Raw genomic sequence first — 22,903 nt, forward strand, 5'->3', positions numbered from 1 at the left:
TTGGGCTCCTTTGGGGCACTGATAGTATGAAGTCGCTGACTCTCAGAGTTGCCCAGGGTTTGGGGAAATCATCTAGTGCAGCCTGTCTTCCACTTTTTTCATCCACCCATTCACATACCTGCTAAGCCTTTATTGAACACCCACTATGTGTCGGGCCTGCGAGGTACCAGTCCCCCAACCGAGTGAAACAAAGACCTGTCCCCAAAGTGCTCACACTTGGAACCGGTGAATTCTAAGACTTCATGTGCAGTAGCCTTGAGCATCTCATCTCCTCTAGAGTCACTGCAGTGGCAGAGAACTTGCCGCCCCAAAAGGAAACCTGCTCTGTTGATGAATAAGTCTAATTGCTAGAAAGCGTCTCCTTATATAGAAGCCAAGTGTGTACCCTCACGCCGGAACTTCCTCCCAGGCACTGTGACCCCCGGAGCCCCAGGGGGAGGACCCCGCAGTGCACACACTTCACCACAGAGGCACCGACCTGAACTCCCCACTGCAAGGGGAGATGGCGAGGTCTCACTCAGCACCCAGCACTGTGCCTGGCGCGGAACAGGTGCACAATGATATCTGTTGAACAATGAGTAAAGCCCTGAACAAATGAGCAAGCAAAAGAAAGGGAACATCCTCCTTCCCCAACTTACCATACCCACAGCAGCCCTCCATTTAGCACCACGACAGGGGTCAGGCATCCTTCCTGCTTAGCTAGAAACCCAGCTAAAAACTCGGTGGTGAAGAGAAAGCACTATCCCGGTGTTCGGGGCCAGGGTGCTCCCTGGGCTATTACATTAGTATCACCTTCAGTGCTATCGTGAATGTGCAAACTTCAAGAGGCAAAAGTAGTGTTTCTAAGTTCCCTCACTTGTGGAGTATTCAGATAGCTCAAAAACCTACTATTTTGAACCCTCAGAACATCAAGTTTTCTTCTACTAGCGGAAGGGTTTGCATGAGATTTCTACCAGGCCTGAATCGTAGATGTATTTCCATCACTCTTGGTTCCATGTGACTTCTACAGATTATAAAACTGGCCCCTGGAGACAGACTCTAGGGATGGCAACTTCTATAAAGGGTATCAAAAGCAGAGATTTTTCTGCAAAACCTTACCTCAATCTTCGGGCTTCTATGAAGCCTAAGAAAAAGATGAAAACACACTACAGCAAAAACTAATAATAGCTTACCACTTTGTTAGAATTAGAAAGGATGGAGGAAATTTCTACTACTTATAATTTTGATGGAGCTAAATTGAGAAAAATCTATCCAAACTCCTCTTGTCTTCTAAAAAAAGGCTGGAAGAAATCAAATCCTCTCCCACCTGGCTCAGCGAGATCTGGAAACTGGATTGCCATTTCTCTTACTGCAAGGACTTCGTTTTTTAAACAAACGCTTCTCCTGCCCCCACCCTGACCCTCTCTCCAGGCCACCCTTCAGAGATTTCACCTCACTGGGAAAACATTTGTGACCCAGTGATCTTAAGATACAGTCCGTGGATAGCCACGTGTGAAGATGTAGGAGTCCGCTCAGGCTGCCATCACAGAATACCACAGACGGGGCAGCTTCAACAACAGAAATGTATTATCCCACGGCTCTGGAGGCTGGAAGTCTAAGACCAAGGTGCTGGTGGGGTTGTCCTGGTGGGGCTTCTCTTCCTTACTTGCAGACAGCCACCTTCTTGCTGTGTCCTCACATGGCTTTTTCTCTGTGTGAGCACACTCCTGGTGTCTCTTCTTCTTCCTCATGGATTAGGGCCCCACCGTTCTGACTTTACCTACCCTTAATTACCCCCTTAAAGATCCTGTGTCCAAATACAGTCACAGTGGGGGTTAAGGCTTCCACATATGAATTTGGGGGAGACGTAATTCAGGGCATAACAGAAAGTCACCTTCAGCTCACAAGAGTGAAAACAAAAGTCCCCTTGTTGAAACGTTTTCCTGAAGGCACACACCAGCTGGGAAGTAACTCAGAGTGAAAGGCTTAATGACAGGACATCATGACACAAAACAATTTTTGGTAAAAATTGAAACCAGTTAAATTAGGATGAAGGAAAATAAAAACTGTTAAATATGGTTGTACCACTGAATGCACGTGGTGAAAATCATTCCAGGAGATGGAAGATCTGTCATGTAAACATTAGGGAGCTGGGTCCCAAACCTAAGGTTAGATTAACCAAGGCTGAAAGCACGTGGGAGGCCTCAGTGAAGGGATAGTAAAAAAATAATAAATAAATAAAAATTTTAAAAAATAAATAAAAAATAAAAATTTTTTTAAAAGTTAAAAAAAGGGAGAGTAAAAATATGCTGAATCTTTTCATTGTCTCTCTGCACATTGATAATGAAGAAGTCTTAAGTCAGAAGAAAATTTGGATAATTAGATAATCACTAGTGAAATCAAAAACAGGGTGCACACCTTTCAAATCTGGGAGGGTTTAAATCTCATGAACCCTATCAATGTGAACCAGACAGAAAGCAAATAACAAGCAAACATTTAATTTTTTTAAGTTTTCATTTTAATTCAAGTTAGTTAACATACAGTGTTATATTAGTTTCAGCTGTACAATATAGTGATTCGACAATCCCATACATCACCCTAACAATAACAAGCAAACTTTAAAAAAATTTTAAGGCGAGATGAAGGAGGTTAAGACTAACTATATCAATAACGACCCAAAAAATGTGCTAAAGTCCCCTATTAAAAGAACAGTACTCTCATATTGGGTTAAAAATTAAAACCCAATGATGTGTTTCTTGTAAAAGATATACTTAAAGCAAAAGGACGTATATATCTTTTTATTTTATTATTTATCAAGCATAGAGAAATTAAAAGTAAAAAATGATATTATTAATTACATTAATTTTAGGCAAACTAACCTTCCAACATGTCAAAAGCATGAAGTGGAATAAAAAAGGTCACTTTTTATTGGATAAAAGGTACACTCATTTCTGAGATGTAATAGTCATAAAATTGTAGGTGTGCAATAACAGAATCAAAATATACACTGTGAAAAACAGGATGAATATATATACTGAGAAAAAAATAGATATAAAAGAAGAAGTTGACAGACATACAAGTATTGAGAAGCTTTAAAATATTTGTTTCTACCTCTGAGGTCAAGAAGCAAAAATAAATATCACAACACTAGATGAAATAACTCTATAACCTATAAACAAATTAAATATCTCATTTTTTTCAAGGATCCAGAGAGTATTTACTAAAATAGATCTTAAACTAGTTCACAAAGAAAAAAATCTATATAAAGCCAGAAGGAAAAATCGTAAAGGTTATTTTATTTGATCATAAGGCAACAAAATCAGAAATTAATAATAGAAGGGTAAATGAATAAACAAGCAAAATCCAATCACTTGATTTTTAAATTCTCCTAAAGAACAGTAGATTCACAAGGAGATCAAAACCACCATCATAGACTATTCCAAAAATAATAAAAATCAGAAGGTTCTCATTCAAAAACTGTAGAATATAGCCTAAACTATATTTGGAAGTAAATTCAAAGTATCATATACTTCCATCATTTAAAAAGGGAAGACATGTAATGAATAATTGCAAAATTAGAAGAACAACAGTAAAACAAACAGGAGAAGCAGAAGGAAGAAAATAATAAGGATAAGAGTAGAAATTACATAATTAGGAAGCAGGAAAATTGAGAACTAATTCTTTAACATGTCAAATATTTGAAAGCCAATTTTAAAAACAAAAAAATCAGAGACATTAAAATATAAAATATATAATGTAATAAAATATAAACATGAATGTGATGGTTTCATTTAATTATAAGACATAATATGACATATTTAATATATAATCATCTTGATTCTAATAAACTTGATCATCTCATGAAAATTCCAGATAACCTCTAATGAAAGAGAAAATGCCTTCAAAGAATTACATCCAAAATGATCTTAAAACAGATGGTCTTACTGGTGAGTTCTTCCATACTATTAGGAAATAAATATTCATGTAAACTGTTCCATATTATAAACAAAATAGAAAAGTCACCTGATCCATTTCATGAAGTTGGGACAGATACAAAAACCGAACAGAAATTATGATTTTTTTTTAAGATTTGACTTATTTATTTTAGAGAGAGAGCGCATGAGCAGGGGGAGGGGGAGAGGGAAAGAGAATCTCCAGCAGACTCCGCTGAGTGTGGAGCCTGACACGGGGCTCAGCCTCATGACCCTGGGATCATGATCTGAGCCGAAACCAAGAAGGAGACACTTAACTGACCGAGTCACCCAGGCACCCCAAAATTGTGATTTTTTAAGAAAAAACTCTTAAGAAACTAAAACCAGAAAAATACTCCCTCAAAATAATAAAAAAATATTTATCTTAAACCAATAATGAATATTTTATTTGATAGTAAAACACGAGCAGAATTCTCATTAAAATCCTGGACAAGACATGTACACTAATACTGTTTGGAAGTTTTAGCTAACGCAATATGAATGACACAGAAAAAAAAATGTGACCATTTGGAAAAGAGTCAAAACTTGTCATTATTTGCAAATACTATGATTATGTATATAGAAAGCTAATGGAATCAACTGAAAACCCCAAAGATTAAATTATTTCAGTGAAGCTCTATAGAAAGACAAAAGTTAATAGCTTTTGTATATTCCAGCACTAACTAATCAGAAGAATATAATAGAAAAAATTAAAATATAATAGCAACAACCAAAACCAAAATATTAAACTGAATTGTGAAGAAAAAATGAAAACTAGTAAGACTTGACCAATATAAAAAATATATATATTTGAGTTTTAAAACATCCCATGTTTCTAAACAGGGATCGCAAGCAAAATCTCAATGCAATTATCTTTTTTAACTTGGGAAAACAATGCAATAATTGAGGTGTTTTATGGAAGAGCTATGAGGAAGGACTTCTCACAAGGTATTAAAATAGTTACAGAGCCACAATAATTGGCATGATATTGAATAGATATATCAATAGTACAGAAGAGAGCCCTAAGAAACCCTAGTATACATAAAATCTATTTTAAAAAAGGAAGAAAAAAGATCATAAATTAATTTGAAAAGAATGGACTCTTTAACATAGAGTATCCAAGAAATTGCATTTGGGAAAATGTCATTATATATCAAAACCTCTCACCTCAAACTATACTCCAAAAACAAAACCAGAAAAACTCCAATTCAATTAAAAATTAGGACTACCTAGGGGGAAATATAGATGACTATATTCACACTGTGAGCATGGAATTTCTGAGGAAAAGGTGACACATTTAACTATTAGCACATTGAAAAGTCTACAAGTCAAGAATCAATGTAGAAATTGTAAAGTCCAAGAACAAGATGTTTGCAATAGCTATCTCAGAGAAGAGATTCATTCCCATAATGTCTAAAGAGCTCTTAGAAACCAGGAGAAGATGCTAACAATGCAGTAGTTCACCAAATACCATGGACTACCAAAGCCGTGAAATATTATTTAATATCATAAATTAAGAAAAAAGGGGGGAAAGAATTTCAAATTGAAATAGTGAGAAAACCATGCCATGTTTCACTTGTCAAAGTAGCACAATTTGGTTTTCTTTTTAAAATAATACTCATTGCTGTCGAGATGTGTTGAGGCCAACACGCAAGGGGTGAGATAAGAGTGTAAACCAGAGGGGCACCTGGGTGGCTCAGTCAGTTGAGCCTCCAACTCTTGATTTTGGCTCCGGTCGTGATCTCGGGGTCGTGGGATCCAGTCCCACGTGGGGCTCCACGCTCAGTAGGAAGTCTGCTTGGGATTCTTTCCCTCTGCCCCTCACCCAACTCGCATGTGGCACACGTGTGCTCTTTCTCTCAAATAAGTAAGTCTTTAAAAAAAAAAAAAAAAAAAAGTAAAACCAGAAAGCCGTTCTGGAAAATATTGGGAGCCATATATCAAGAAGAACCTTACAAATATTAATATACCCTGATCCAGTTCATTTCCTTTGACCCTTAAAATTTTGTTCATTATTCTTTTAGGAATTTATTTTAAGTAAAATATAGGTTATCAGTGAAAAAAATGGGAGAAAAACCCAACATTTAAGAAAAGGGTTAAATAAGCTATGTGAGATTCATCAAATAGAATAATTTTCAGTCAATGAAAACCATGTTAATGAATATCTAATGACATCAGAAATGCTTGTAAAATAATGCTAAATGAAAACAGAGTAAGAAGCTGATTTCAATGTATTGAAAATGTATAAACATACAAATAAACCAAAAAACATATACCCAAAAGTTAATGGCAATTACCTCTAGGTGGTTTTTAAATTTTTCCATACTTCCCAAATTCTCAAAAAGGAGCATATGTTTGTTTATACATATAAATATATGTATATAAGAAATGTATTATTAAGCAAACTTGCCTTGTGCTTGCAGCACGGTAAGATGACCTCTCATGTTTTGTCATCAGTTAGGCAGCATAATTTGAGCCTTAAAATTAAGAATATTCCCCCGCAGTTAGGATATCAAAGTGGAAAGGGATTCCAGTTATCTAGTCCAATGAATCCCAAACTTAAGTGTGTATCCAAATAACCTGGAAGGCTTTTAAAATACAGGTTGCTGGGTTTCTGATTCAGTAATTCTGGATGCCTGAGAATTTGCATTTCTGACAAGTTCCCAAGAGATGCTGACGCTGTTGGTGTAGGGACCACACTTGGAGAACCAATAATCTAGTCAAACTTCCTGACTTACCAACAAATCCCAGATTTCTCCTCCACCACTAGCAAAACCCAATTGTCCAGCTACATCTGAAAGCCTCCAGTGGCAAGAAACCCTCTCATGAAGCAGGGCATCCTAAGAACTTAGCTAAGACCTGAAAAAGATTGTACAAGCCCTCTCCCATCTCCCCTAGCCTCCCTTTAAGCAGGAGTATTTCCCAGATGACTTGGGAAGGGTCCACACTTACAGTTATTGGCTGTTTTGTCGGGCATCATCTGAGTCATCTGCCCAGAGGGGGCAACGTTCAGGAAGGAGTCCCTCAGTTTATTGCTTCTCTTGAGGTAATAAAAATGTGCTGATGTGCGGGAAATGGTCCCCAAAACAGACTCAACACCCAGCACTAGTAAAATTTTAAAAGGTACTCCATTTTAAAGGGGAAATTACATGCTGCAGTAGTTCTGTGAATTTTGAGTTGTGACACAAGAGCCTACTGTATCGGTGCTCTCCCTGATGGAGCAGAGAACTAAGAAAATGGGGCTGCTATTCTTAGTGCAGATGTTGTAAATCTCTTGAAAGGTCTTTAAGAAAATCATAAAGACCTCAGTTCATTGCCTGACCAGCCCAACTAGCAGGGAAATTTGGGTTCTAACTACGGAGATAGCGGTTGCTGTCTTTCCATCAGGGGTTGAAAAGGCAAGCTTCACCATGTCCAACTACCTCCTCCAATGGGCTCTGAGCTAGTTAACCCACTAGCCTCTCCCAAATAGGGGAGAAGGGGATAAACATCTCTTTGACTCAAAATGAAAATAGGATCTCCTACTTCTTACCTTCAGTGTAGTACCTATAAGTGCACTCTCAGTTACCTACAGCCCTGGAAGCCACAGACCACATCAAAATCTCATCAGCCAGCATCTCCAAACTCCTACCCCATCGAGACCTTTGTCAAAACTGCTGAAAACCCAAATGGGAGGGATCTGAGTTTCACTTCCTCCTCTTTGTCCTGGAGGTGCTAACAAGCAAATAAATTGCTCAGCTAGAGAAAGAAAAAGGAGAAGTAAGGGTCTTCCATCATCTAAAAAAAACGGGCTCTATCAGCGGGAAATGTAGGCAGTGCATCAGCTGCCGCTGTCTGCCCCAAACATAGCCATCTCCACTGCCAGGACGTTCTCTCTCTCTCCTGGGTCGTGCTCAGCCATCAGCACTTCCACGGCCCGTGCTGTCAAAATGCTGTGCACTGGTTCAGGGAGTAGCATGATGAAGAAGATGAAGTTCTTCCCCATAGGGGGCTCTGGTGCCCAGGAATGAGAAGAGGCTCACCACAACACAAGGACATGTGCCACAAGTCACTCTGGTCAATTAGTGCTAAATCACACACCGCAGACAAGCTCTGTCAGAGTCCCTCATCTATGTCTCGCTTCCGTGAATTCTGGAATAAACACAATGCCCATAATAAGGCCCATAACACAAAATGGTACTTGATATATTCTTGGTTTGTTCTTCCGAGGACTGCCACAAAAACAAAGATGTCCTCCCCTCCTGGAGCTGCTGGGTGGTGAAAACCAGCATAAGAGTCATTTGCAGCTTCCATCACCCAGGTTATGCTAATTCTCCATAATGTCTTTTGGTTTTATCCTTGTCTTCCCATATCCTGGGGACTTCTAAATTTATACCTGGCTCACCCTAGTACCCTTTTAGCCAGAGTCTCCCCCACTCCAACTTACCCTGACAAGAACTATGGAATAATTTCCCTGGAACTCTTTTCTTCATCATGTTGTCATTCTCCAGCTTAAAAGTTATCATGGCTCCCCATTACCTCACATTAAACCCGGCCTCTGCCACCTCCCCTTGAAAACCCTAGACTAACTGCCCCACCTGCATCTCTGACCTCATCTCTCATCCTTTGCCCTGCACTCAACCTTTTCATATGTGGCCCTTCCACCCGGTGCCTTCCCTTTCTCTTTTCACCAATACATCTCCTTCCCTTCTGTTCAGCTCTTAAAACTCTTCCTTGGTTGCTCCATCCAGACTCTTCTCCTTCCTTACCTTCTTTTTGACACCAGTTGGTCTATCCCTACATTAATTTAAACTTGTGGATGGGTCTCTCTCTTCAAGAGTTCTTCTGTGGTTCTCTGTGGCCACACTGTCATTTCCAATAACATAGAAACCATGAGAATGAGCTCACAGGTGGCTTCTTTTGACATACATCTTTCTCCTTCACCTCCAATGTAAGATAACAATTATTTAACTAACCGTTACATTCCATTTTACAGATCACAGCGGGCTTTCATGGACAGTCTCCCATTTGGTCTTCACAACAACTTTGTGAGGAAAACAGGACAAATGTTATTACCCTCATTTTACAGTTCAGCAAGCATGGCTTTGAAGGTTAAATGATTTGTCCAGAGTCATACAGCAAAGAAGCAGGAGATCAGGGACCCAAACCCAGGTCCTTGAATCCTAAGTGCCTTGTTCCCACATCATCTTCCTACTCTGGACATGTGTCACACTTGATAAATGCTGATGGACTGATAATGCAGATTAGTAATGTGCAGTGTCATCAGGTCATATTCAAATAGGGATTTAGCATTCTGAAGCCACGCCCTAAGGATAAGGTTGGGAAGAAAGGCAAAAATGAGAATTCACTAGTGTCTTTCACTTCCAACTGACTTAAAGTCTGCAGGAGAAAAAAACTCATAGAGAACCTAAAATTTAAAAAAAAAGAAGAAGAGGCTTTTAAAAAGAAAGTTGTTTTTTTTCCTGGAAAGCTAAGAAAAGAGGAAACACCTAAGGGACTCACTTGAAACTTTCCACATGATGTGGCTTGGGTCAGATGTCAGACTGAAGCCTCTAGGTTGACTTGAAGTTCACTGGTTGATATCTCTGCACTGCCTGGACAGGAACGGCCAGGAGCAGTGGAAGCTAGGAATCCCAAGAACTGGACCCTCGCTATTCTGCCCCCTCTGTGTGACCTTAGGCTAATCCAAGGCTCAACAGAGCCTTGGGCCTCCATTCCTTTATCTGTCCTGCAGAGAGGTTGAATGAGATGGTCCCTGAGATCTCCTCCGGCTGTGACACTTGGAGAATCTATGAATAGCAAGGACGCAAGACAGGTGCGAGCTGATCACCATGTGGGAAGCTCACACCTGTCTCTCCCCAGTGTTTCCGCCCCTCACTTCCAGCAGTGCCAAACTCCAGGCCCAGTGAGGGTCCAGTTGCCAATTTTAAAGCTGTTCAAGGACAGTCGTCCTTCTGCATGGGGCTCCTTCCAACCCGAAGCTGGCCTGCCTTCCTCCCTCTGCAACTCCCTCTCTCATAGGTTACTGGGATTTGCATGCTACTAATTCATTTATGTCTCTTTGCTTTTAGATTAAAATTACTCACAAGAATCAAGCGCCTATGATGATGGGGCCTCCCCAGAAGAGCAGCTTCTTTTCGCTGAGGAGGAAGAGCCGTTCAAAAGACTAAATAATATGCCAAATGCCAGTTAAGCCAAGAGAGAAAACAAGAGACTGTAACACACACACACACACACGCACACGCACACGCACGCGCACACACACGCACACTCATCTCTAACCAGTGGAAGCAAAGCCACCCATCAGGAAGAAATCTTCATCTTGCCGTACATGCTCTCTACTTCAACAGTGGACACACCCCAACAGAGCCAGTACCGACAGAAAATTTTGAACAGACTTAGGGCCGACCGGGGTGTGGTTGGCTCGTATGGCAACCTCCACATTCCCAGAAGGCCGTGAGTGGGACTTTCTGAGACTGAAGGAGAAATCCCCCTTTCTTCCCACCAGTCCTGCAAGTTCCCTCACGGACGCTCACAAGAAGCAGGCTGCAGGTTTCCTGCCTATGTTGAGATCGGATGTGGCCAAGGGAAAGAGCTCCCATTCCAGAGAATTTACACAAAGGTCCCTCTGTACAGAGACCAACGGCCTCCAGCGCTCAGAGCATAACCCTTGGCAGGGCTCAGCAAGCGCACGTTGGTTGCTTAGTTGTCCTTCAAGCAGCAACTTCTCCCTGAACTTGCTGAGGAGGCAGAAAGGCTGTGGAAAGCTGTGTTTCCATTCTTGGTTCTCCACGCTGTCAGTGGGCACTTGTTATTTTCCCAAAGGCTTCTCCTGGTGGCTGTGTGTTTGTTTAGAGACGGCTCCAAGAGCCCCCAGAGCAGCCTGCACAGCGCACCTTCGATGTGGTATTTATTTTCTTAGTTCTGTGAACACCTGGGAGGGAAAGCAGAGAAACTGGGATTTATTTTTCAAATTGGTGTCATAATATTGTGTAAAAAGGGAAGAAAAAAAAAACCACCCCCAGTTTCTTTCTTTTTCAAGCCAAAGCGTGTTTCCTGTTTTGAGTTCCAAGCCCTGGTGGCAGACTACTCCTGAAGGCAGAGAAGATGAGAAGGAAGGGCCTTTTGCTGAGAAGACCAGGAGACAAACCCATCAGGTGGCTCCCACCTGCCTCTTTGCACCTACCACTCCCAGAGCATGACCTGAGGGCCCTTCTGATGGTCTTATGTGTGTGTACATATATGTAGCATATATATTTATATATATAAATATTTATTTACTGATGGACTTTTCCTGGTTGAAAAAAAAAAAAACATATGTAGACGAGGAACAGAAAGTAGGAAAGAAAAAGTAGGTTCTTACTCCCCCATCCCACCATTTCATTGTCAAGACACATTTCCCCGTGGCGATCATGAGATTTAAGGGAAATGAAAGTAGCTTCTTATCATAAAGAGACTAAGAATTCCTATTCTGGATTCTCAAAACAGCCATGAAAGATATGCTGGACAGAATTACTCTCCCACTTGCCAGAAAGAGAGAGTCTCAGAAAAGTTAAGAGACTTGTACATGGTATCTTAACTAATGTGGTTTGAGAATAGGTGCCACTAAGAGGATGTTTATTAGAGAGAAGAATCCACACGTCTTAGAATAGGGTCATTTCTGGTCACTGAGAAATTATTCCATTCGAATCCAGGTTTCCAGGGAAGGATGAATGCGTAGCACATGTGTGGATGTGACAGGCCCACACAAGGAAATGAGGGCCTCATGATGCTTCCCAGAGATTCTCTCTGGCCTGAACTGGTAAGAAGTTGGTCTGGGTTGAAGGCACTAGACAGATCATCAGATTAAGCTCTCCACATGTCAGCTCGTCATGGTCGTCATGGCCTCTTAGTCTGGAAGCACCTCTGGCTGCAGGGATGACCTCAGTTGGAGACTCAGAAGAAGGACCAAGGCACCTTCTGCAAGGTGTTGCCAGCCAATACCCAGAGGGCTCCCAGCAGAGCTCAGTGGGTTCATGCAGCTGGTGCCAGCATTACCCTCCTTTTGCGAGGGCAAGTCTGTGTAGAGCTTCATTAGTAGACGGAAACATTTGCCTTGGCGCCTTTGCTCCATTGGACCTCCATCCCCTCCGAGATGTCTTAAGAGGACACGTGGGCCCACTCGACATCACTCCACTGTGCGCTCTCTAATCTCCTTGCACTGAGTCAGGAGCTTTGCACAAGGAAGGGAAATTAAGATTGTGTGTATACACTGATCCTAACTCTGAAGGAAGCAATCATCTAGGACCATCCTGCTGGACCCAACAGTGCGAAACAGTGGGTGAGGGGACAACCAGGCCACCTGAAGAATGTCCTGAATGATGGGATCCTTGGTGATGGGATGGACCAACAAGTTCCAGAATAACAACAGGTACTGTCTTGGAAGCCACTTGATTTTGAAACAGAGGCAGGTTCAGATTTGAGGTCACTGATTCTGAGAAATTTACAGAAGTTTTTGCATGTGTTTCAACCCCAATCCCCCAAGATTGAGGCTGTTGAGACGTGGCACTATGGACAGGTGAAGCTGAGTTGCAGAGATTCACAAGTCAGAGTGGCCCCTGCCTGTTCTAGTCTAGTGCATAGTACTTGCAGTGTTGCCTGAGAGACATGTCCCAAAGCCTCCCTAGAGCCACAGAGTATAACAAGGCAGTGGAATAGTACTTCCAATTTGGTAACCTCAGTAAGTCTAGTGGTGTTGTTTAGTGTGATATTGCAACTCATTCCTTAACTACTGTGACCATGGTTTCTTCCTGTAGAGTACCTCACCATAGTGGGCCTCCCAGCAATCTCAGAGGTTGGTGGAGAAGGTATTAATCTCCCAATCTTAATAATGAGACAGTGAAGCTTAATAAGGGTTCAGTGACTTCTCAAAGTCACACACTAAGGCAGTCGGCAGAATCCAGTCCCTTAGTCTTCATCCTATTCTGATTGTGACCATGCAACAGACATGTTCCCACCTGCCCCCACGGTTCTACCCTACCAGCAATAAAAATAATGAAACAGAAAATCTTCAGTACATCATGTTGTCCCTGGACTATTGAGCTGAGAGTTGCATCTCATTATGGCTTGGTCTTTGTGGATTTCCTCCAGTGAGTTGAGAATGGAGATAGGCTTAGTAGAATGATTATATTTCAGGTCAGAGACCAGCTCCTCTCAAGATAGTTCTTTCCACAGATGGAAAAGATATGTTAAAATTGCCAAATAAATTAGGAAATACTTGGCAGAATCTGGAAGAGCCTCCAGACTGGCGTTACATAACATGCATATACATTATACATATGCACATTATATAAGGTGACATAGTACTTAATGTGCTGTATATATTATGCAAATTACATATTTGTGAGTAATCATGATAAATATAGAGACCCACTAATCACTTTTTTACACATACTCAGTGACAGATTAGGAAGTTACTTTGCCAGAGAGTCTTAAAACTTACTCTCTCCTGCTGCTTTGGTTCCAATTCCTGACAAAAATAATTGCATCAACTTTTCCCATCTCTAGCCCCCTCTCCTCTTGGCCAAAACCCTCAGTTACCTCCTGTCCCAGCTAAGCTGTACCTTCCATGGAACACACCACAATTGGGTCCATAAAAATAGAATCATGGGGATGGGAAGGATCTAGACTTCCAGATTCCCCTATGTCCCAGGCCTACACCTCAACATTCCCAGGCAAGTGGGTGCCTAATGTTAATACCAAAGGGAGAGAGGAGGGCAGAGGGGAGGGAGGAAGGGAGGAAGAGTCTACCAACCCTCCAAAGAAGGAAACTTCATAGTGTTCCTTGGCTACCAGTTCCAGGATCCAACAATAACCAGTCAGGAAGTTATTTCAAATGTCTAAGTCCCCACAGCATATCTGAGACCATAATTTCCTAAGATGTGTTTCACAAAATGCTAGTAGTCATAAAATGCCCCATGAAAACAGAGTTCTTTGATCAAGTACTAGCTCCCTTTCTAGGAGAGACATAGAAAGGCTTAACTCTAAGAATTCACAGTAAAGAACCATAGGGTCCTTTGTTTGTCTGCCAACATCTATAGATTAGAAACACTGCCTTATGCCCACCATTTCTTCTTTTTGTTCTCAGTGGGGATGGGAACACACAAGTAACCATCCTCAGCAATAATGTTCCAAAAAGTACTTCTCTAGGACAAGGAATCTCCAGTCTTAAGACACTCTTTAGTTTCTTCTATGTGATTCTTTAACTATTTTTATTGTTCTCCTCTACATGTCTTCAAGCAAGAATCAAGGATCTGGACTCTTTGTCCCCCCTGGGGGGGGGGGGCGGGAGGGAAGGAGGGACTGGGGACACATGATAGCTGCCAGGGGTCAGACTTCATCTGTGTAGCTCCAGAGAACAGAACCAGGTGTAAACAGCACAGTCAGAGGGAGGTTGATTTGTATTCAATTTAATGACTTCTTTTGGAACTGGCCAAATATGGAAGGGGCTGCCTTCCGGGGCAATGAACAGTTAGCCACTCTTATGGGAAGTGTTAGGTGGGGCAGAAGCAATGATTGATCTACCTTGTCCAACAACTATTGAAACTGGTTTTGTCAGCAACAATGTTAAGTCAATATCTGTTACTTCGTTTTGAACAGCATACCTCAGTGTCCCCTGTTTTCTGAAAGAATGAAAATGACTCCCAGAGAGATTTCTGGATCAGCGGGTACTAACCAGTTAGACCACACCTAATATGTGGTGATCTCCCCTCAGTAGCTTGGAGAGTTAAAGGAATGAGGTACAGTATTCAGACGAAAAGAGGATCTGCCTTTCTTACTGGGGTCCATATTGGCAGTGTGGAACTCTTCTTGTCCGACAAATACCAGACCTGCATCTGGCTTGCGATAACCAGGAAAAAGAAACCATCCCACATCTCAAATATCAATCCAGTTTTAGATAAAACAAGAGAGCAGAATTGTATAGAATTTCACATGGAGCCATTGTTTGTAGCTCACCTTGATGTCTCATCATGCTGGAGTAGGTCTTTCAACTTTCTACTATAGAGAGAAAACAGGAAAAGGAGACAGGAGAGGGAATTCCCATTTATTGCTTACTCGCTACAAGGCACCATGTCAAGGTCTATTCATGTGCTGTCCCATTTAATCCTCAGAATAGCCTATGATATGGGCGTTGTACTTATTTCACAGATAAAGGAATTAGTGCATAGAAAGGTGAAGTACCTTGTCCAAGGTCAAAAAGATAGTAAGTAGTAACAGCTAAGATTTGACATGGATCTGTCTCACCAAAAATGTATGCTTTTTCTACGATACTTCAGTGCTTTTACCATCCTCGTCTGTTCCCAACCCTGCAATCACTCTGGGTGAGGTTACACGGCATTGGCAGGTTGATCTATCAGGTCCACCTCTATATAGCCATCTAATCATGTTCCTACTAAAGAACTTACAGTGCTTGCTCACATTTAAACTCAGCAACCTCCGTGGGCAGCTGGAACCCCAAACCTCAACTTTGCAATCAGATTGGCAGCCAAAACTCGATCTTCAGTGTTTCAGATTCTAGCGGAATGGGACTCGTTTCCCAGGGCTCCCTAATAAATTTTCTGTTCAACTCCGTGAGTGGGAGAGCAACAAGCAGCCTTCTCAGACGTAAATGCCATGGTCAGTGGTGACTGGCCTGCACGGGGAAGGAGGGCTGGTGTTGTTGACGGGAGCCTCCAGCAAGAAGGCTCTGCATGTGCTCCTCATTAGTGATAGGCGTGGGCTGGGCCATCTGTATTCCACAGGAGAACAGAATGGCAGGCTGCCTTTCAGATGCCAAGAGAAGCTATCTAATGGGAAGATCCAGAGAGCTCAAAAAGCAGACAGGCATCTTTCTGCACGGGGATCTCTGTGGGAAAAGGGACACAGAAAGCCAAGGGTTTTTGGAAATTAACGGCTTAACTTGCTGGGCACCCCCCCGCCCCCCGGCCACCACTTCATTCTTCATGCCCGTGGTGCAGAATGGCAAGCCGAGCCCTGCAGCCTCATCTGCTAGCTCAACTCCCTTAGCACCCACGATGAACCCACGTTATCCTGAAATCTGTGGCTGCAGTGGCAGGTGCATTATAACAAGGCACCAGAGTTTGCAGGGAAGCCTGCAAGTCTCCCAAGGGCCAGGAAGCACAGCAGCTAGGAGAGGCCATATGACTGGATGCTCAGTGCAGATTCTAGAGGGATAATCAGAAAACGTGAGGACAACTCGAAATGCTCCAAATTAGGAAAATGCAAGTTGGAAGCAAAGAAGAGAACATATAACCCAGTATCAAGCATGTAGTAGGTAATGAATAAATATGTGTTAAATGAATAAATAGCTAAAGTGGGCATCTGTCCTTCTATCCTGGAATGGGTAGGGGAAGGGGAGGTAGAGGCGATGAAAGCTTTTTAACTAACAACTCAGGAACTTGAAACCACAGGATGTAGAGGGAGCTCATGGGGGCCTCTAACTACACAGACATCTGTTGAATGATGGACACAGCTAAATATGGATCATCAAAGGGCTTTCTAGGTCACATGGAGGGCAGTTTCATGATTCAGAAAATATGAAATTCAACCTGGACAGAAAGACAGAAATATTTGCAATCTACTTCTTAGCCATCGGGTCAGAATGGACAAAGAATAAAAAGGCAACACAAGTGGGGTTACAACACAGTAAGAGATCGACATAATAAGGGACAGATTCAAGAGATGAAAAGACATGGAGAACTGGGTGTTTTTTTAGCAGATTTATTTGGGCAAGGGAGCTGAGCACTATAGTTCAAAAATGAAAGAAAGGACCAACAAATCCTTTAAAAAAAAAAAAAAGCAGCTTAAAAGTTGAGTTAATGGGAAGATGGACATGTCCAGGTGTTAATGATATTGTTAGTAAATAACTGTCATTTATTGTGTGGTCCCAAGCCTATTACTTTGATGAGCACTGTTAACCTGCACAGGAACCCTAATGAAGTTGGTGGTGTACAGTTCCCTACTTGAGAAACAAGGAAACTGAGAAACAGAGCAAATCCCCTAGCGGCAGCTCCATCAGGATCTACCTTCAAAGCCAGGCCTGTGCCTGCAGGGCCAGTGTGGATTCCTCTGAGCTCCAAGCACAGTGGCAGGGATTTACTACCCCAAACCAGTCCCGTGGGCGCACGCACACCTTACCCTCCCTTCTTCTCAGGCCCTCTCTCCAGAGGCGCCAGCTGGGCCTTGTTCTAGGACCTGGCTCAGTCAACAATGGACAGCTGGTAAAGAACTCACCAGATCACGGTGTTCACATGATATGAAAGACCACCTTAAAGGATACAGAGACCATATTAAGGATCAGGAGCAAGTGAAATGAGGTCAGGTAGTCAAACATCTGAATTCAGTAACGGATAAGTAAAGGTGGAACAGAGATCCGAAACATCTTTTTAAAAATCTCTTGGATAAATCATAATTTGGGGTAAGAAGACTGCTCTAGAATGATGCAAAAAAATTTTTTGAACTTTTTTCTTTCCAAAAAAATCCCCCCAAAAATCCTTTTAAAAATTGAAACTTAGCAAGAATTACAAGGTGAGTGAGAATAAAATGGTAATCTCTTTTTTCCTTAGACAAGGCAAAAGGAAATTAATTTCTAAACCTCACAATGTAAATAGCAATCCAGAAAAAGATTCCAGAAAGTGTGCATTTTCTGTTGAGGGATTAAACATCAGTACGTTCAAAGTAATTAATGAACTTATTTTTTGTTCTTATTTATTTTTTTAAAAAACTGGTACCAGTTGGTTACCAGAAAATGGCATGATCTTCAAGAAAAGAAAAATTTTCTTGGTGAATATTTCCTCTCTCCCCGACATCTTTGAGGTAAAAGGATTGAGAACTAACTAGATCTTTTAGCTCACAGCAACGTACATCCACGGAAGGTGTTAATAATAGAGGATATCATTAAATTGCTGTTTGGGGTTTGCTATCATCATACTCTGCCACCACCAGGCATGTAGGTAATGATAATAAACCTAAAAGGATGAAGTAATCCCAACTCCCTCCCTCTCCCTGTCAGCCTCCTAAAGCTTCCCACCATGGCCGTCCAGGTTAAATATACTTTCCTGAATTAGAATAGCTGGGAACAATTTCTTTTTATTATGGAAATTTTCAAAATACAGAAAAGCAGAGCCATGAGTATAATGAGAACACATATACCTGTCACTTAGATTCAACAATCGTTATCATTTTGCCATATCTGTTTCATTTTTTTTCTGAGGTATTCTAAAGTAAATTACAGATGTCATGACATCTCACACCAAAATACTTTCACATATATCATTATAGGGGATCCTTCTTGATGTGGGAAAGGCTGTGTATATCAAACACACTGCTGTCAGAAGATGTCTGGGTGCTCTGGTAAGCTCGGTCACTTCTCATTCACAAATAGAAGTTAATCAGGACATCACTCTAATACTAATGAGGAGAAAGTTTTGGGAGGAACCCAAGGAAGGTCTTAGCTGTATTCAAAACGTTCCTGATTGATCTAGAGAGAGGAAAGTCAACAGCACATTAACTAAATTCTCAGAAGGTAAGAAGTGGGGAAGTGTTTGTTATAAGCACTAATGATACCAGAGAGAAAACTCAAAGCACTTGGAGGAGGTAGAAATTTACCTAAACAGTGCATGTTCTTGTTTTTGAAATAAAAATTGTTTAAAACATTGGTAATTACAGAAAGACTGGGCACAGGTAAAACAGTAAAACATTCTATCTGCAGATTCCTTTAATCATAGAAAAGACCGTTGTGGTTTTTGCCCCCACCATGTGATGAACATGGCGCTAGACTGGGTGGGGCGGGAGGTGAGCTGCTGAGATGTACAGACAGGTCCTCCCCCTCCGCTGGGGCATAACTGAACTGGAAGTGTGTCAACTCCCAAGAGAACGTCTGGGAAGCTTGGTTGAGAAGCGTTGGCTCACTTATGCCGGGTAAGATATCATTTTCAGTAGGCAAAGAGTAAGGAAAGCAGATATCATTCCACTTGCTCTGTGCTTCGCTGCTGGGGTCAGGGCAGGCTAACCGCAGATGTTCTGAGCAAGATGGCGGGCAAGGTGGTTGGGTGGTTTGCTTACAAAAGTCTGCCGGCTCAGTGATTCTGCCGAACAAAAGAGAAGCAGGCAAAATGAGGGACAGCAGGTTCCAGAATGTTCAGCCTGTCTCCATCAATAAATAAAATAAGTTTCCTATTCAAAACAGCCTAGGTGGCTGCAACAACTGGAAACCAAGGCCTGATACCCAGCCTGTGGCTGGTGGACCTAACTGAGCACCCATCTGGCTTTCCATGCATCAGGAGGAAAAACTTCCTTATCCATACCCCCAGGGCACATCTACTTCTTTTTGACTCATGAAACACCCCACCCCACCACCCCTTCCCCCACACCATGAGGCTCATAAGAAGAAGCACCTCCTTCTTTTCTCGTAACATTGCTGCCATAAGGAAGGCAAGTCTCTGTTGACTGACTCGGCGATGAAAATTGTTTCCATCCTCCTGAGAGTAGGAACATGCTTTCTTCCCAGAGCGCCCCCTCTTTGGAAGCACACAGTCTCTCCTGAGCTCCCTCCTCCAGCCTCACCCCTGGCCCTGAGGAGCCCAGGATCCGCTGATGGGCGAGAAAACACATGAGCTCACTGGAGCTTATATAAGAGCTCTTGGCAGGCCTTCCCTGGGAGCATGCTCACATTTGCCTTGTCTAGGCAATGTGATTTTTCTCTTCTCTATCTCCTCAGAACAGAGAGGCCGATTTGTCCTCCTGCTCATTAGTGGCTTTGTAGCTGGGAGAAGGAAGCACAGTGTTCCCTCCTAAATCCCAGTGACTCAAACTGGCAGATGTTTTCTGAGGGGGAGAAATAGTATCTACAAGACAGAATTCACCTGCAGGCCTTGAGCCCCCTCACACTGGCACTACCCCTTCTCTCGGCTCTTGTCTATGAGGAGCCCATGCGGCTTCCGTCACCCAGAAGAGCAGTGAAAGCCATAAGGGCCGAAGCAGCCTTGACATCTCAGAGGACTCCCGCTCTGATGTCCCTTCTGAGATGTTTGTGAGCAAGGTCTAGGGCAAGGAGAGACAAAATAAGATGGAAACCCTCCTCTTCCCCCAAAGGAAGAAACAGAACATTAATGGAGATCTTCCAGGTGTTCCCCTTGGAAGGAAATTGATCCTGTGTCCCAAAGACTTGGTGAAAACTCCTTTCCTCTCCCAGATGCCATTGTCTTGAGGGAGGAAAGACAGTTTGGGGAAACATGGGGGAACTGCGCTCTGGAAACTCAAAGAGAAGGGAGGAGAGAGAGAAAGGGAAGGCTGTCAACCCAATCTCCAAATTCAGTGGATGTTTTACATAGCTCCCAAGAGGAGAAGGGATTTGGTTCTTCTCCTGCCCCTGAGGGACGAAAAGGAGGCAGAGGAGCAGGTGGGGGGGGGGTGCATGGCTGTGATGGGCTCCCTCTGCTGCCCCCATCACTCCAGGCCTGGGCAGCTAGGGGCAGTGCCAGACAAGACGGAGGAGCTCAGCCTTTGCCTCCTCATTCTCCTTCCTGAGCTTCACAGGCCGGGACCCGGGGCGCTTAGTACCCACAGGCAAGGGGGGGTTGCCCTCTCCTCCCCCTGCTCCTCTCCCGAGGCCAACACCACCTCCTGCCTCACACCAAGCAGCAGTAGGGACATGTGCAAGTGTCAGATCATGTCTCACCTTTCCCGCCTGTCAGATGGGGCTGGAGACGCTGGTTCATACATTTGTTCATTTATCCATTGATAAATATTGTGTTATTAACCAATGTCTATTTGCCAGGCACTGGACCCTAACTTCTTAACCTGTTTCAACACGATTCTCTTGCTTTTTCTCCACTATTTCCCATCCCATTCTGCTTTTCCCAACCTCCACCCACCCCCAATGCCCACTTCTTCCACCTTTTCTTCTTTCTTTTATTCTCATGATGTTTCTCTTCCCTTTTCTCCCACAATTCTATTTTTAGAGCTTTCATACATAAAATCAGAGGATCGCAGGGATCTTAAGGGGACATTTGCCCACTTTGTTATCTCCAGGCAAGGCTGTGCTGAAAAGGCCCAGGGAAGATCAGAGAACATAGTCCAGAGCCCGATTTCAGGATGTAATTTGAGTGTCTCACAGCTTCTGCCATCAAGAAATTATCCCCAGTGTCTAACTGAAACCCCTCTATTCAGCACTATTCTCCTTTTTCTCTTTACCCTTTGAGTCACATCTCAGGCATAGAGCACCTTTGTGGATATAGAACCATTGGGAAGTTTAATGCAAAGCAACATAGCTGAACATCCCAGACCAGAGGGTATTAGTATGAAAACAACAGAATCAGGAGCAAAGGGACCAGAGGCCATGGCAGTGAAGTGGGTTTGACTTCTGTGAAATCAACAAAAACAGAATAAGCAATAACCCTCAAGCATAATCCTACTGGAGTCGCAATTTCGGATCGACTACCTCAGTTAACACAAAAAGTCCACTGAGCAGGGAGTTCTGGAATCAGTCCCCTATTGTTGGAAAGGCTCTTCCTTAGATGTCATCGAGTTCAGCCTCGCATGCTGAGCTGGTAGCCAGCGTAGCACCAGGTCTGTGGTCTGTTGATGGTAGTTGAGTTACAAATGGTGGTCATTCAGTCTCGGTTCCAATGTGACCATATACAGAATTCCCCTCCAAAGCCATTTTTCCTGGCCTCTGGGGAGGAGGCAGGCCAGGTCTACACTTGGGCAGGGCCCGATGCACCAAATGTTGCTCTCTCGGATCTGTGTGAACCTGCCAAGGTGGCTCACAGTCTTGAGGGAGGCAGTGTGCCTAGTGAGTAGGTCACCGGACAAGGAGGCAGATTTCAAAATCTACAGCATTTTCTTTCTTCCTTTCTTCTTCAGATGGCAAGAGGCAGGAGATCAAACTAAAGAGAAGAGGGTCCTACAGCAAGTTGCTGACCCAGGTTCTATCACAGCTGCCCTCTTCCATCGAATGGGCAGAAGTAACTTTTTGTGCCTCTCTGTACCATCATCCTCCACACTCGGTGGGTACGTGTGAGAAAGTGTTCTTGTTAGCCAGGAAGCATAACCCAAAGAAGCCACTGCTAAAGGGGTTCTGACGGATGCTTTTCTCTCTCTGCAGGAAACAAGTAAGACCCTTCTAGCTTGGAAAAGTCTGGCCACTGTTCCATAGAGCTGCTGTGGAAGGAGCCATTCCATGTGCCAGGATGATGTGAGGGATGAAACCCTGCCTGGGAAACAAGAGCAACACGGGGAGTAGGCTACATGCTGTCTCAGCCACATGGCCTTGGACATGTCCTTTAGCCTTCTGGGACCTTTCTTTCTCCGTCTATCCAACAAGGGGGCTCTAAAGACTTTCCCTCTTCAATGATCTTGCCCTTACCTGGAGTAAATCCTGCGGCCATGGGAGAGGGGGTGGGGTCCTTGTTCTTAGGGGTCTTCCAGCAGGCCCAAGGCTCCCCCCAGCCCTGCTACCCTGGAGGGCTACTCTTCCCCCTTTAAGGAATCTTCTCTTCCCTCTTCAGGATTGATCATGCTCAGAAATCAGCTGATATGGGGGGCCAACATAAAAAAAAAACCGACAAGGAAACTCTTTGGTAAGCCCTCCACCTTTACACACACGCACACACACATACACAAACACACATACTCGATCCCTGACGTGTAAGCATTTTCCATTCTGTGGATCAAACCTATTTTACCCTTTCTCATTGCCAGTGTGTTAGGAGAGAATCCATTCCCACCAGTGGAAAAGCACCACTTCCTTTTAGAGAACTTAGCTAAAGCACAGTGTTTGGGGTGACCCTGGGCATAGGTTGAAGCTACACGTCCTAACGCACCTCACCTGCGGCCCGTAAATGCAGACTCTTGCCAGCCGAGACTGAGGCAGTGACTGGGTAGCACAGTGCCAGGGTCCCGATCCTTCACTC

The 22,903-nt window shown here is 43.1% G+C and overlaps 1 protein-coding gene across 5 annotated transcripts in view; it reads left to right on the top strand.

The window, feature by feature from the left end:
- The window catches only part of DGKG (diacylglycerol kinase gamma), a 205,413-nt gene extending 182,793 nt beyond the window's left edge, over positions 1-22,620 (top strand). For 3 of the 5 annotated variants that reach the window (XM_032406959.1, XM_032406963.1, XM_032406964.1), the window contains 3 exons: positions 10,022-12,360; positions 21,855-22,001; positions 22,096-22,620. In XM_032406959.1, coding sequence (XP_032262850.1) covers positions 10,022-10,120 — 99 coding nt within the window. In that variant the 3' untranslated portion in view covers positions 10,121-12,360; positions 21,855-22,001; positions 22,096-22,620. Of the gene's footprint in view, positions 1-10,021; positions 12,361-18,269; positions 18,342-21,854; positions 22,002-22,095 lie in introns of all 5 variants that reach the window. The other 2 variants (XM_032406961.1, XM_032406960.1) reach the window with 2 other exon arrangements.
- The last annotated feature ends 283 nt before the right edge of the window (positions 22,621-22,903 follow it).

This window comes from Phoca vitulina, unplaced genomic scaffold (genome assembly GCF_004348235.1).
Source record: "Phoca vitulina isolate PV1807 unplaced genomic scaffold, GSC_HSeal_1.0 scaffold8, whole genome shotgun sequence".
Classification (NCBI taxonomy): domain Eukaryota; kingdom Metazoa; phylum Chordata; class Mammalia; order Carnivora; family Phocidae; genus Phoca; species Phoca vitulina.